This window comes from Giraffa tippelskirchi, chromosome 11 (assembly GCF_054371585.1).
Source record: "Giraffa tippelskirchi isolate mGirTip1 chromosome 11, T2T-mGirTip1v1.2.pri, whole genome shotgun sequence".
Classification (NCBI taxonomy): Eukaryota; Metazoa; Chordata; class Mammalia; order Artiodactyla; family Giraffidae; genus Giraffa; species Giraffa tippelskirchi.
The window spans coordinates 133,739,795-133,752,235 of record NC_137285.1 but is presented as its reverse complement, the minus strand read 5'-3'; the positions used below and the strand labels follow the sequence as shown (position 1 = coordinate 133,752,235).

Genomic DNA, 12,441 nt, shown 5'->3' with positions numbered 1-12,441 from the left:
CCCACTGGGCTCCTTGAAGCAAATTAAAGCCCATCTCTTGGCTCCTATCTGAAAGACAGAGGTTTCCAGGTCTCCTGGTGGTCTTACTTTGAATATCAACGGGGACGGTTACTGTTTGGAGCTGAAGAGCAGAGCTTTGAGAATTTTTTTTTTTTTGGTAAGGGCTCTTTGCTAGGAGGACTTCAGCCTCCTCGGGATCAAGGATTAAACACGGGGTCCACTCCCACCCAGTCACCCAGTTTGTCTCCCTTTTCCAGCCCCCTCCTCGCGCTCTGGACACACTCGCCAGCCTTCTCTGGGACCAATTCGAGGGCGCGTACACTCGGGCCACCCCCTTCTCCCCACCCCAGTCCCCCAGAGTCTCAGGTGCGGCAGCGTCCTGGGGGCGTCTTCCCCAGCGCCCCGCTGCCCCGGACTGTGTGCGGGATTGCAGGCCGGCGGCTGCGGTGCCTGCGGGGAGACAGGTCCAGTCCGCGCCCGCCCTTCTTCCTGTTCCCGGGAGGCGGAAAACCCGCTTCTCCTCCTTCCAAGCTCTTTTCCTGCCCCTCGTGCCTCCTCGGCGCTTGCTCCACCCTCCACCTTCTCTTCCCCCAAATTTATTCTTCAACTTTGGGTGAACTTGGCCGGCATCCCGCGTCGCCGATAGGGTTGCCTAGTAACTACACCCGCCGGAGCCGGGAGGGAAGTGGCCGCTCGCGGCCTTTTGACGCCGGGGATTGGGCGCGCATTACCTCATTTTCCACCCCTACCCCCGACCCAGTGCTGCGGGGATCCTGATACCGACTGCCCCAGACTCATCTCCATCTTTCCTCCCCTTCTTTGGAAGACCCGGGGCTGACGTCAAGGGAAGGAGGTAGTGAGGTAATGAAGGAAGGAAGAGCGCCTGCCCTGGGAGATTGGTGAAAGGAATGGCCGCGCCTGGGGGCCCTCCAGTCCCACAGGTGGAGGAGGGGAAGGGGTCTTCGTTTCCGAGCTCGCAGCGGCTCATCCCAACCCCAACGCCCCGGAGTGTTTAGGAAACCGAGCCTAGGACACTGGTCTGATTCTCCATCCTGGGGGGGGACAGAGTCCAGCCCACCTACTTCTCTAGGCCTAGAGTACACAGACTTCGGAAACCTTTCCTTTTGACTGGGGAAATCCGGGATATCTAATCTGATCTTGGATTCAAGATCACATTTTGTTATTTTTTTTTTTTCTTTTTTTACGCTCCACCTCCACTAGATTTTTTTTTAAGAGAGAGAGGGCAGAAAAAAACATGCAGTGTGCCCAGGTTCAGGAAGATCTCCTGGAGAAGGGCATGGCAACCCACTCCACTTTCTTGCCTGGAGAATCCCATGGACAGAGGAGTCTTGTGGGCTAGGGTCTCAAAGAGTCAGGACACGACTGAGCTACTAACACTTGCCCAGGGAGAGACTGAATGATCACACCTTCTCACCCTCCTGTCTGTCTCCCTAGCTGGTAGAACCCAGTTCTGTTCTTTGATACAGCAGGCCCAGGGATCTGCTCTTGGCAGCCATCTCTGCACTTGCCCTTGGTGGTTCAGCTCACTGGAATGGGTACAGAATCTGAAATCTGTTGTGAAGCACCTCCCCAAGCAAAACTGTGATGGTTGGATCATTGCCATCTTTTTTAAGGAGCTGCTTCTGCCTGTTTCCAGATTGGCATTGCTCCTTTTCTAGCCTTGGGGTGGGGCCGGCTTTGGAATGGTTCCTGGTGGGATGACCTTGGCCCAGTCCTTCCTCCTTGGCTCCTGGTTGATGCCTCACCCCACACAGAGAGGAAGACCTTGATGCTGGAATGGGTGCTGTTTAAATGGGCTGGGATACCTCCTTGGAGGTTGGGGACTGGGGGGCTTTGGAGTCTGGTTCAGTAGTGACACAGCTACACACATTTCTTACTCTCCTCTCTTCCAAGCTAAGTCTACCCTGTGGGTCCCTAAGAAGGGACTGAACAGCCTAGAAAGGAGTCAGAGATAAAGTGATCACAACCTCTGGCTTAACAGCAGTTCTCCAAACTGAGTCCCTATGGTGGATTTTGACTTACGGCTGAATTTGTGGTTGCTATGAAAGTAGGAAAAGTCACTTGGATTGCATTTTATACATAAAAATTTCACATTTTCTAATCCATCTTCTAACTGGCTGCTGTATAAAGCACTTTTGTCAGGTTCATCTTTCAGAGTTGTTTGCTTATCCCTATTTTCTTTCTACATAATTGGAACTTCTTTGCTCACTTTTGTATGAATGTCATAAAAGTACCCTTTTCTCTTGTTATAGAAAAATATCTAAGTAGTAACATCTCCTGAAAAAAAAATTTGTGACCCCTGTAGGAAGTTTGCTCCCTTGAAGTTGGTGCTGCCTGAGTCTTTGAAGCTCCATCCACCCTAAATTCACAACATTTCTAATCACCTTTCAAAATCAGGTACTTCCCCTGCAGTAATGATAGACGTACAGGTGTAGGGATGTTTTAAATTGGATATGTGCATCCACATTACTACTGTTGTGTAATTTCCTTCTTGCCTACTTCTAAAAAAGTTTGAAAGGTTATTTAAATGCTTTTGTGAACACAGTTTTTGAAAAACATGGGAAGTACAACTAAACTTGAATCACTTAGATATTCAGTGGTTTTTCCACTGGTCCCTGGCTCTGTTCCCTTTTCTGTCTAAAATTGGGACCTCCTGGGAAAGGCTTGCTTTTATTTTGTTTGCCTTGTTGCACTTGCTAAGGCATCCTGCCAGGACTTTTTGCCTTGCCCTTCCAAAGCTGCTTCTGTCTCCCCAGTCTTGGATTTAGTCTGGGGTTAGTGTATTTGGTATATACACTGACATTAAATAAGCACTACACAATGTAAATTTGCTTTGAGAAAATTCTCAAAATTCTCTACTAGGAGAGAACTGTAAAGTGACTCCTCTCTTTCAGGTAACAGGTCTGAGGCGGTACAGCTGTATACAGATGTGATGAGTAGTGAATAAAAAATGACCCCAGTCTACTTATGGGAAGTGTTAAGATGGTTTTCTCCATCCTTCTCTGCCTCCCTCACCCCACATGTCGAGGGTGGGCAGAGTTTATTATGAAGATCACTAAGGATTCTGGAGCCAGATTTCAGCCCTTCTGGAGCCCAACCATCAGAGCTGGGTGAAAGCTCGAGCCCCAGTTACATAATCACTAGGCTTTATTGCATATTTTATGCTGTGGCATACTGTGCTACATACTTCACTCAACTCACTCATTTAACTCTTCTGATTACCTTTGATTTACTCTAATCCTCACTATGCTGAAGAGGAGATAGATTCAGAGACTCAAAGTAACTTGCTCAAGTTACCTAGCAGTGAGAATCAGAACTAGGATTTGATTCTCAGTCTCTCTGTCTTCAAAGCCCACAGGGATTCCAGGTCACTCACTGTCCTCTACCTGAAATATTCCCCTTATATAGCACCTTTGCTAATAATTGATAAGAGCAAATGCTTACATAAGCTTACTACATCCCGAAACCATTCTAAGCACTTAATCTTACATTTAATCTGTAATTAAATGTAAGACTTACATTACATGAATCCTCTTCCACAAGTCCCCCCTCTCCCGCTGCTTGCTGAGCCCCTTAAAGTCAGCAGTCCTTGACCATGCCCATTTTATGGGTTGATTCTCGCAGCTACTTTGAAAAGGAGTTCTGGGCCTGAAAGATATTCGCACACGCACTAATCTTTTTAGACATTCTAGTTTCCTTTTCATTTTGTTCTTTTACTAGGTTTGCATATCCATTTTTAGTAACTGTGCTACCAATTTAAACGAGAATGCTTATTTCCTTTGGCACCTTGTCAGGTAAAACTTCAAATGCAGAAGCAGTAATTGCTGATTTGAATATTTTTAATTGAATGGTGACGATTCACCAGTGATGAGTTGACAGTGGAGTCTATTACCATACAGACTGTCTTTCATGTGAGAGAAGCTTCTAGCAGCTTATAGAGCTTCTGGGGAACCCAGTGGGAAGTACATGATCTGCCATTTAGGTTGGCCTTCAATGTAGAATTAAATCAGAGAAGAGCTCTCACCTGAAGAAATAAAATCATAATTAACAATGTCTCTTTTCACATGTACGTCTACAAAGACTTTATATGCTGTACAAGCTTCACTTAAGACAATGCTTGTTTCCCATATAGGTAGACATGAAGGCAGAAAGTCTGAAATGGTTTCCAGGGTGGTGGGGCAGTGTTATCAAAGAAAGGCTTGACTTGAACTTGTCTCCAGGGAGCAGGAAAAACCTAGTTTCAAATATTCCTGCAACTTTTGTGCTGATCAAGTGTTTATGAATAGAAGTTAAAGCCCCGGTGGGTTTTTCTCTGGTTAACTGGTGAGCTAGAGAGAAATGACAATACCGAGAGATTGACTGTAAAATGATTATTCACCATGGCCTGCTGGGCAGAAATTATTGAACAGGCCGCCTCCATGGCGCCTCGGAGGGAAGAACGCAGGAAAAGGTCTGCGTGGAAATTTGGCTGCAGCCTCTGTGCATGGGCGTTGGTTATCAGGTAGAAGTGTGGGGCAAAGATATTACAGAAAACTCCGGGAACATGAATTCTGAGCACAGATGCCACTTACATGTGCCTTTTTCTTATTGGGAATTTTTTTTTCCACCCTGGGAAACACTTTTCTTCCACCAAGATGCTGGTTTGCCAGCTGATAACCATCTGGCAGGGGCTTCCTTGGTGGCTCAGTGCTAAAGAACCCGCCTGCAGTGTAGGAGACGTGGGTGTGATCCCTGGATCGGGAAGATCCCCTGGAAAAGTAAATGGCAACCCACTCCAGTACTCTTGCCTGGGAAATCCCATGGACAGAGGAGTCTGGTGGGCTACAGCCCGAGGGGTCACAAAGAGTCGGACACGACTCAGTGACTAAACAACAACAACCATCTGGCAGAGGCAACTCTGGTCTTAATCAGTCCCATTCCAGTGGTAACAAGAATTTTTCTACCTCATTCTTCTGAATATACTTAAACACACTTAAAGATGAAAATGTACTTGAAATACACATGCATTTGAAGAGTGAGGGAGTTCTGGTCCAGATAATAGCAGAGAGCTTTTCTCTTCCTTTCTTTTTGTGCAGAGGTCGAGAACTCAGTAATCCTGCATTCCAGGCCAAAACAAACTCTATATGATCTACTACTGATTTCCTTTTAAGTTCCCCTTTTTGCTAGGACTGACTTCCTTTTATTTTACTCCAACTTGCATTAATCCTAGTTATAGAAGTTTCTTTCCTCTCTCCCTTGCTTCCAACTTCAAACATTTCTTACATAGGAAACCGGTGACTTTTTTTTTTTTTAATTTCAGGATCTACTTAAAAGAAAATATAAAAGACACCATGACTTTTGGAGTATATTTTGGCAGCCAGCAATTTCAGAGTTCCTTTCCGAGCAGACAGAGTTAGATGGGGAGCTGAAATGCCTACGTGACCATTGTGGTCGCTGTGAGCCAAACCACCTGCTTATCTAATCTCTGAGAATGAGGTGGTCGACACCTACAGTGGTTATTTAGTAATTAGATGCTTTGTTTGCCAGGGGTCATATATTCTTTAACTGGTGCTGCCTTTTTCTGTGGGTTTTCGTGATGAGAGCTGGGTGTTGACCGATCGCCTGAAGAGATCAGAGCTTGGGCCCGGTATTTTTAGCTCAGATTCACATTTTGTCCTCTCCCAGCAGCAGCTATTGTCATTACTGTCATTGACTTCCAGTTGGAAGATGGTGCCAACCAAGCTGACTGACTGAGCCGCTGAGGAGCCCCGGCCAGCAGAAGGCAGGATGTGGTTAAAACTGTGCTTTGATTCTATGGCCAGCCTCAGGAAATCTATTTGGTTTTTTTTGGTTTTTGCTTGGGAATTTTCTGAAAGCCCTTCTCCTTTGGCCCTTTTCACTTTCTCTCCTCGTGTGAGGATTTGCAGGCTGAACTATCAGGACTACTGAAATCCAAAAGTGGGGGTCCTCCTGGGACCCTGGCACACTATTCTCTTTCACCTCCAGACTCCTGTCTGTACTATTATCATTTTGTTTTTACTGTTGTTTAAATAGCAGTGAGAGAACAAGGCTCAGAGTTCAAACAATGCCAAGAAGCCATTAAAGGGGCAGGGCATGGTGGAGGTGGGAGCATCAGGCAGGTCAGCACTGGGCAAGTCTCTGAGCCTCAGTCCTCTGACAAATGACGACCACAAGGCAATCATCATTACACCTGCCTCACAGAGTTGTCGTGAGGAATACTGGTGATGTGTGAATGTACTGTACAAAATCTGATGGGTTAGAAAAAGTGAAATATGTTATCTGTGTAGTTATTGAAAGAGTTATTATTAGAGCTTCACAACATCCCTGTAAAGTTAGACTGATTGAGATTAAAATTCCCATTTAACAGATGAGAAAACTGAGGTGCAGAGACCTGAACTGATTTGCTCAAGGTCCTAAAACTTACAGGGGAACCCTGCTCAGTAGAAACATAATACAAATCATCTACTTAATTTGAAGTTTACCAGTAGCCACATTTAAAAAATTAGAAACAGAAAATTTTAAAAATATTCTATTTAACCCCCAAAGCCCAACTCTTATTTCAGCATGTGGCACTCTCCATATTTCAGGTTCTAAACAGCAATGTCTCACTAGTGGCTACCTATTAAGCAGTGCAGTAGAGAGAATTTTCAAGCCCCTACTAGGAAGATACATATATAAGGCATAGATTCTGTATTTAAGAAGGTTTGCTTTCTGGGGGCCAAGAAAATGTACTTAAAAAATTATTTTCTCTTTAGGAATCTGTTGGACTATTCTTTAAGTCTGTGAGAAAATTCCAGAATCATAAAGTTAGATATTTGGGACTCATTGACCCATATGTATAAATGCCTGTCACTCATCTTGCTTCTCAGACCTCTTGAAAATTACAATGTTGTTAGTCTTATGCAAGGATGAAATAATTTCAGAAAGATCCCAATCCCCGTAGGACCTAGGAAAATTGTCAACCAGGGCTGAGTGATTTTAGTTGGTGAACAATTTTTAAAAAATCAGTGACAAAAACAGAGAGCTGCCTGGGGAATACAATGCCTGTTGGCTGAGATTAATGGCAAGATTAATAAATGGATTGCTTGATGAAAAGGCACAGGAGAACAAAAACCAGTAGATTGTGGAGGAGTCCGCTTATTAATGAACTGTCAGCCCAAAGAAAGTTCAAGAAACTCTCCTGTGTTAAATGCAGCAGGCTGGCACTTCTAATAAAAATTGGGGTCCTTCAGGAATTAATTACGCTGGCCTTACAGCAAGAATTCGTGGAATTGCGAAATGTAGTGGCACAGACCAGCACCGGCTGCTGCTGCGAACAGAGAAGCTGCTGGAGAAACTAATCTTTTTTTTTTTTTTTCATTGATATGTAGTATATTGTAGTAGCATAATAGCCAGTTGGACATGGGGATGAATGATGGGGTCCAGATAGGCACTGACTAATGAAACTACACATACTTGGAGTTTGAAGTCACTTCACATTTCATATGTAAAATTCCCTCCTGGAATCTGATTTCCTCCTTATTCTGTGTACCCGCCACTAAGGAGTTCCGAATAATTTTCAGAGTCATTCTATGAGAGGCAGATGGACTCCGCTGTGATTTATCAAGCGATGTTGAGAGAGAGCACAGGGTTCATTTATTCCAAGGGATACATGCTGTTACTGCCCTCACCCCTCCACAGGTTCCCAGTTTGGCTGGCCTGACAAAACCTTCTCTTAATTAAACTTTGGTGTGTTGCCTCTGCCCGATGGATGAAGCAGCCCAAAGGAATGCGGTGACAAGGTGGAGATTGTCCAGAATTTGCGATCTGGTATCACACACATTAGATACTGAAAGCATCTTACCTTCTTTCCCTTCTGCCATGAAGGTGGAATGGAAATGGTCTGTAATGTGTTTAGACCAAAGGTTCCCAGACAAAACCATTCATCTCTTGGGCCTCAAATTTCACAATTAACCATTTTACTTCAGGACTAAATGTATCCCTAATAGAACTTGACTATTTAGGAGATTGCTGGTGATGGGTTGGTATGTTAGTTTTCTAGGAAGGAGATAAATATGAAATTAATGAATTAGTAAAAATAAAAGCATGTAATAAAGATGTTGAGTTGTACCATGCAGAATACTTTTGAGAAGAGTGTTATTTTAGGAAATAAATGTGACAGCTCTTCTATAATGCATTTAGAGAAGTGTTTTAAGACATATGCAATAAACATGGTTTTAAAAGTTGTTATGTGAAAAAAGAGAATAGCTTTTGGTTGGTTTATATGGTGATACAGTTTTCCTTTGGGGTCTTAATGTAAATGATCAGCCATTGTTTTCCCTTATATAATAAAGGGCTGGGTTGGGGCCTTAAAAAAAAAACTCCCTTTGACTTATACCATGACATAAAATTTATAGAGAATGATTCCTTGAGTTGTATCTAGAGTTTATCATCCTCTTTCTTCTGCTTGTCACATCCTTGAGTATTAGACCATCCATCACCCATCACTCTTTGACTTTTCAGGCCCTCATAATCCACATGATACTTATCCTTTTGATTAAAACAAGTTAATGGCCTTTTCACGAATAATTAATCTGCTGTCTTTCTACTTTCAGCTCCAGGCTTTTAACTTTAATGTTGAGCTATCCAGCCTGTGTTGCCTTTCAAAGTTTCACTCCCTTTAGCCTCTTCCCTTCAGAGATTTAATACCTCTTTAGAAACTTCAGTGTTTGCTCTACTAAGGTTTTTTAAAGGCTTCCAAATTGTTCTCACATCCTTTCTGCTGTGTGTGAAGTGAATGACATGTGGAGATCAGTGGGATGAAATGAAAATCATTTTAGACTCATGTATTCTGTCCATTATGGAAAATGTGGAGGCTTTCACTGTAAAGAAAAGTTAAAAGTCTATTGCTTTTTGGAAAAAAATTTGCACATATATATGTTGTATACTATGCATTTCTAACTCTGGACGTTTTTCTGACAGTGACAATTTATACCAGATGACCTCCCAACTTGAATGCATGACCTGGAATCAGATGAACTTAGGAGCCACATTGAAGGGGTAAGTTCTTCTCTACTCCATTTCCCTTAAGCAGTAACTTACACCTGTTTGAACCATTTTCAAGGTCTTTATATTGTAGGAAGAGAGCACAGTTGTAGAATAGGCGTGGCTGTCTGCAAAATTAAGATGCTTGCCTCCTTCTCCCAGTTGGTCAGTTTTGTTCAGTATTAAATTTTTAGGAATATAGTTAGGAGATGTTTTTGTCTAGAATGAGGGGGTTGATAATACTGGGAAAACTCCATATGGCCTTTCCTTACTGAATGTTTTAGAGTTCCTCAAAGTTGTGTCCATTCAACCTTGTTTAATATTTATGTTTTGCCTGTGATATCACCAAGGTTAATCATTACATCATCTTCCCGAGAAATGCTTTGAGCTTACAAAGTCCAAGATCTAAACTCGTATCTGAAGATGATTTGGACCATCCAAAGTCAGATGTGGTCACACCTGGTTGCCTCAGGAGGCTTTTATCACATTTGATAACACAACCAGAATACAGAGAACACAGCAGTCAAACATAGGTAGGGGCGATGCTTTGCACCTGGAAATGAAAAAAGCAAGGTGGGATTTGCTTTAAACAGTAAAAGAAGTCACTTTTAGTTTCGAATCTGAGTGGATAGGCCATTGGATACGACAGTCACGGAGCCCCTGTGGTGTAACAGGTACTCATTTGGGTCCCCTCATCCAATCTTCCCGATGGCATTATGATGCCTCCTAGACACTGTTGTCCTGTTTTCCAAAGAAGTTCGTCAAGCTCAGAGATTTAAGTAATTTCCTAAGCTCACATCATACTGTGTGTGCAGTAGGAGCTGCGATTCCAAGTCCACTTCTGATTCCAAAGCAAAGGCTCTTTCCAGTCTCCCTGTGGGGCCTTCTACTCCCCACCCTCACCATCAGCCCGGGTGGGATCAGGGACTCAGCTCAGCACTCTTGACTAGACAGCTGGCACCTCGTCTCTGTGTGTTTAGTGGCTTCTCATTGGATTGTGGGATCTGGGCTTGCTAGAGCCATGCACGCTCCAGTCCCCATTCCCGCCTCTTCTTCTCTTCTAGAGTTGCTGCTGGGAGCTCCAGCTCAGTGAAATGGACAGAAGGGCAGAGCAAGTGAGTGGACAATGCGATGATGGCAAAGCAAACGATGTAGGCCTTGTTGACTGGCAGCTGGGGTGATGCAGGAGTTAGGACTGACGACGGGTAATCAGGGCAGCAGTTGGTGCACAGGGATGGGGAGAAGCGATCCATTTTTTTTCTCTGTCTCTCTCTGCCTCCTTTTATTTATTGTATATATGTATGTGGGTCAAAATGGAGGTGGTGACATTTCTCATCAGCATACCCCTGGAAAGCAATTTAAGAAATGATGCCTTAGGAACCCCTCTCATTTCCTGGCATACATTTCAGAAATATTTAATTTGTGGTATTACACATATTCCTGTTACATCGGTCAAGTCTTAAGCCTTTTCTCTATTTACCTTTAAATCTCTCAGGGAGAACTTAATTTTTACCCCAAGTCTATGGTCAGACTTTCTGCAGAGACTTTTTAGAATTCCTAAACATCTTTGTTTTCCCCAGCCTTACAGCCTGCACCCTGGGACATTTTTGTAACTGTTTCTTTTGATTTTGTTTTCTTTGCTTAAACACCAGAACCAGCCTCCCTCTTCTGGCCCTTCTTTCTTTTGTTGCTTCTGTGCTGTTTTTTGGATCATCCTTTGGTGATCAGCAAAGTTGTTTTTCATCTTCTAAAACTATTAGAGCCTTCTTTCCACACCCAGCCCCCAATTTTTCTACTATTTTAACCAAATCTCCACTTCTTTCTCTGGACCCAAAGTATAAAAAAAGCCTGCTGTTGATTTGGAATTTTTCTCTCCCCTCTTCCATCCAAGGGTTGATGACAGTTTCAGCATTGTATCTTCCTACCTACTTGCAACTTAATGTGTCTTTCCTGGTCCCAGCCTTTCTTTCTGATTCCCTTACTTCTCTCTTCTCCTCTCAGAATTCAATAACTCTCCACAAACTATATGCCAAGAATAGACAGAACATGATTGTGAAGTGAGGAGTATGTTTCAGTTTAATTTCTTCATGATGGAATATAGGGTTGGTTTGTTTACTTAATTACAAAAATTATGTATAAGGAATCCTGGCATATATTTGAATCTGGGTCTTTCCATTGGTGAGATCATCTTGGTATCTTTTAAGATCTTCAAGCACATGGCATTAGTCACTTGCTAGGGAGTCAGAAGCTATAAGGATGAAGCGCAAAGTGTGAATAAATTTGTTTTGTTCAATCCTGTATAAGTAACAAAAACTAGAAGAGTTTTCATTGATCTGGTGTTTACATTTTGGAAAAGGATTCTTGAAATTATAATGTACTTCTTGAATACTTTATTCAGAGAGCTGTGTAAAAAGCATCAAGTGACTCCAATAGATAGTCTTATAGAAGAATACTGTAACTCTTTGGAGAACAAAATGTTAACAATTGTCTAGTTTATTAATATCTTCTCTCACATTGGGTTTTTAATCTCTTTGGCACATACTGTAAGTCAGCTAAATGTTTGCTTCTGTGTGGGAATTGAATATTTATCTAAAGATGGATGTGAACGTTATTGGGCCAGATGTGAAGGGCTTTATGTAATTCTCTTTTTGTTTTCACGACAGTCCTGTGGTCACACACATCTTTCAGATGAGGGCTTGAGAGGTTATGCTACCTAACCAGGTTCACTTAGCAAGTAAGTGTCAGAGCCACGTTGGAACCCATTTCTGTCTGACTGCAGGATCTGGGCTCTAGATGAGAGTTTCTTAAACTTTTTAGACTGTGACCACAGTTAAAAATACCTTTACACTGAGACCGAAGGTACACAACACACACATACACACACATTTTCACAAAACAGTACTACATGCTTTACTTACTGATGTTTTCTACTTTATTGCATATCATCTTAAAAAATGCTGGTTGTGATTTTACAACTCGCTAATGTATCATGACCCACAGTTTGCCTCTCTTTTAGCTCTAAAAATAGCAACTCCTTAGCTCTTTCCTTCAAGTCCATGAACAGCTGAGAACTGGATACAGTTGAAACTAATATCCCAGTAGAAAGTGGTTTCCCCAGGGGGTACATAATCTGAGTAGGTGTCTTTATTCTCTGTACCAAATTTGTTTTCCTTTGTCATGGTATGAAAAGGCTGTTCATGGACAATTTGGGAAAAGATACTCTGTGAAGAAAGACAAAGAGAACTAACTGTATTTTTGCATTAATAACTAATCCATAACTAGTGTCAGGACACTATTTGAAATCAATGGTGTGAGGTCATGGTGACAACGTAGATCTGTAACAGGAAAACTGGATGTCTGAGTCGTGTTTTGGGGAAAAAAAGGATGTAATTTCTA

The 12,441-nt window shown here is 42.7% G+C and overlaps 1 protein-coding gene across 27 annotated transcripts in view; it reads left to right on the top strand.

Annotated features, from left to right (window-relative positions):
• WT1 (WT1 transcription factor) overlaps positions 1 to 12,441 on the top strand; it is a 47,415-nt gene that overhangs the window by 7,216 nt on the left and 27,758 nt on the right. For 14 of the 27 annotated variants that reach the window (XM_081543747.1, XM_081543748.1, XM_081543743.1 and 11 more), the window contains 2 exons: positions 8,983 to 9,060; positions 10,110 to 10,160. In XM_081543747.1, the coding sequence (XP_081399873.1) occupies positions 8,983 to 9,060; positions 10,110 to 10,160 (129 nt within the window). The remainder of the gene's footprint in view (positions 1 to 8,982; positions 9,061 to 10,109; positions 10,161 to 12,441) is intronic. The other 13 variants (XM_081543750.1, XM_081543746.1, XM_081543744.1 and 10 more) reach the window with 1 other exon arrangement.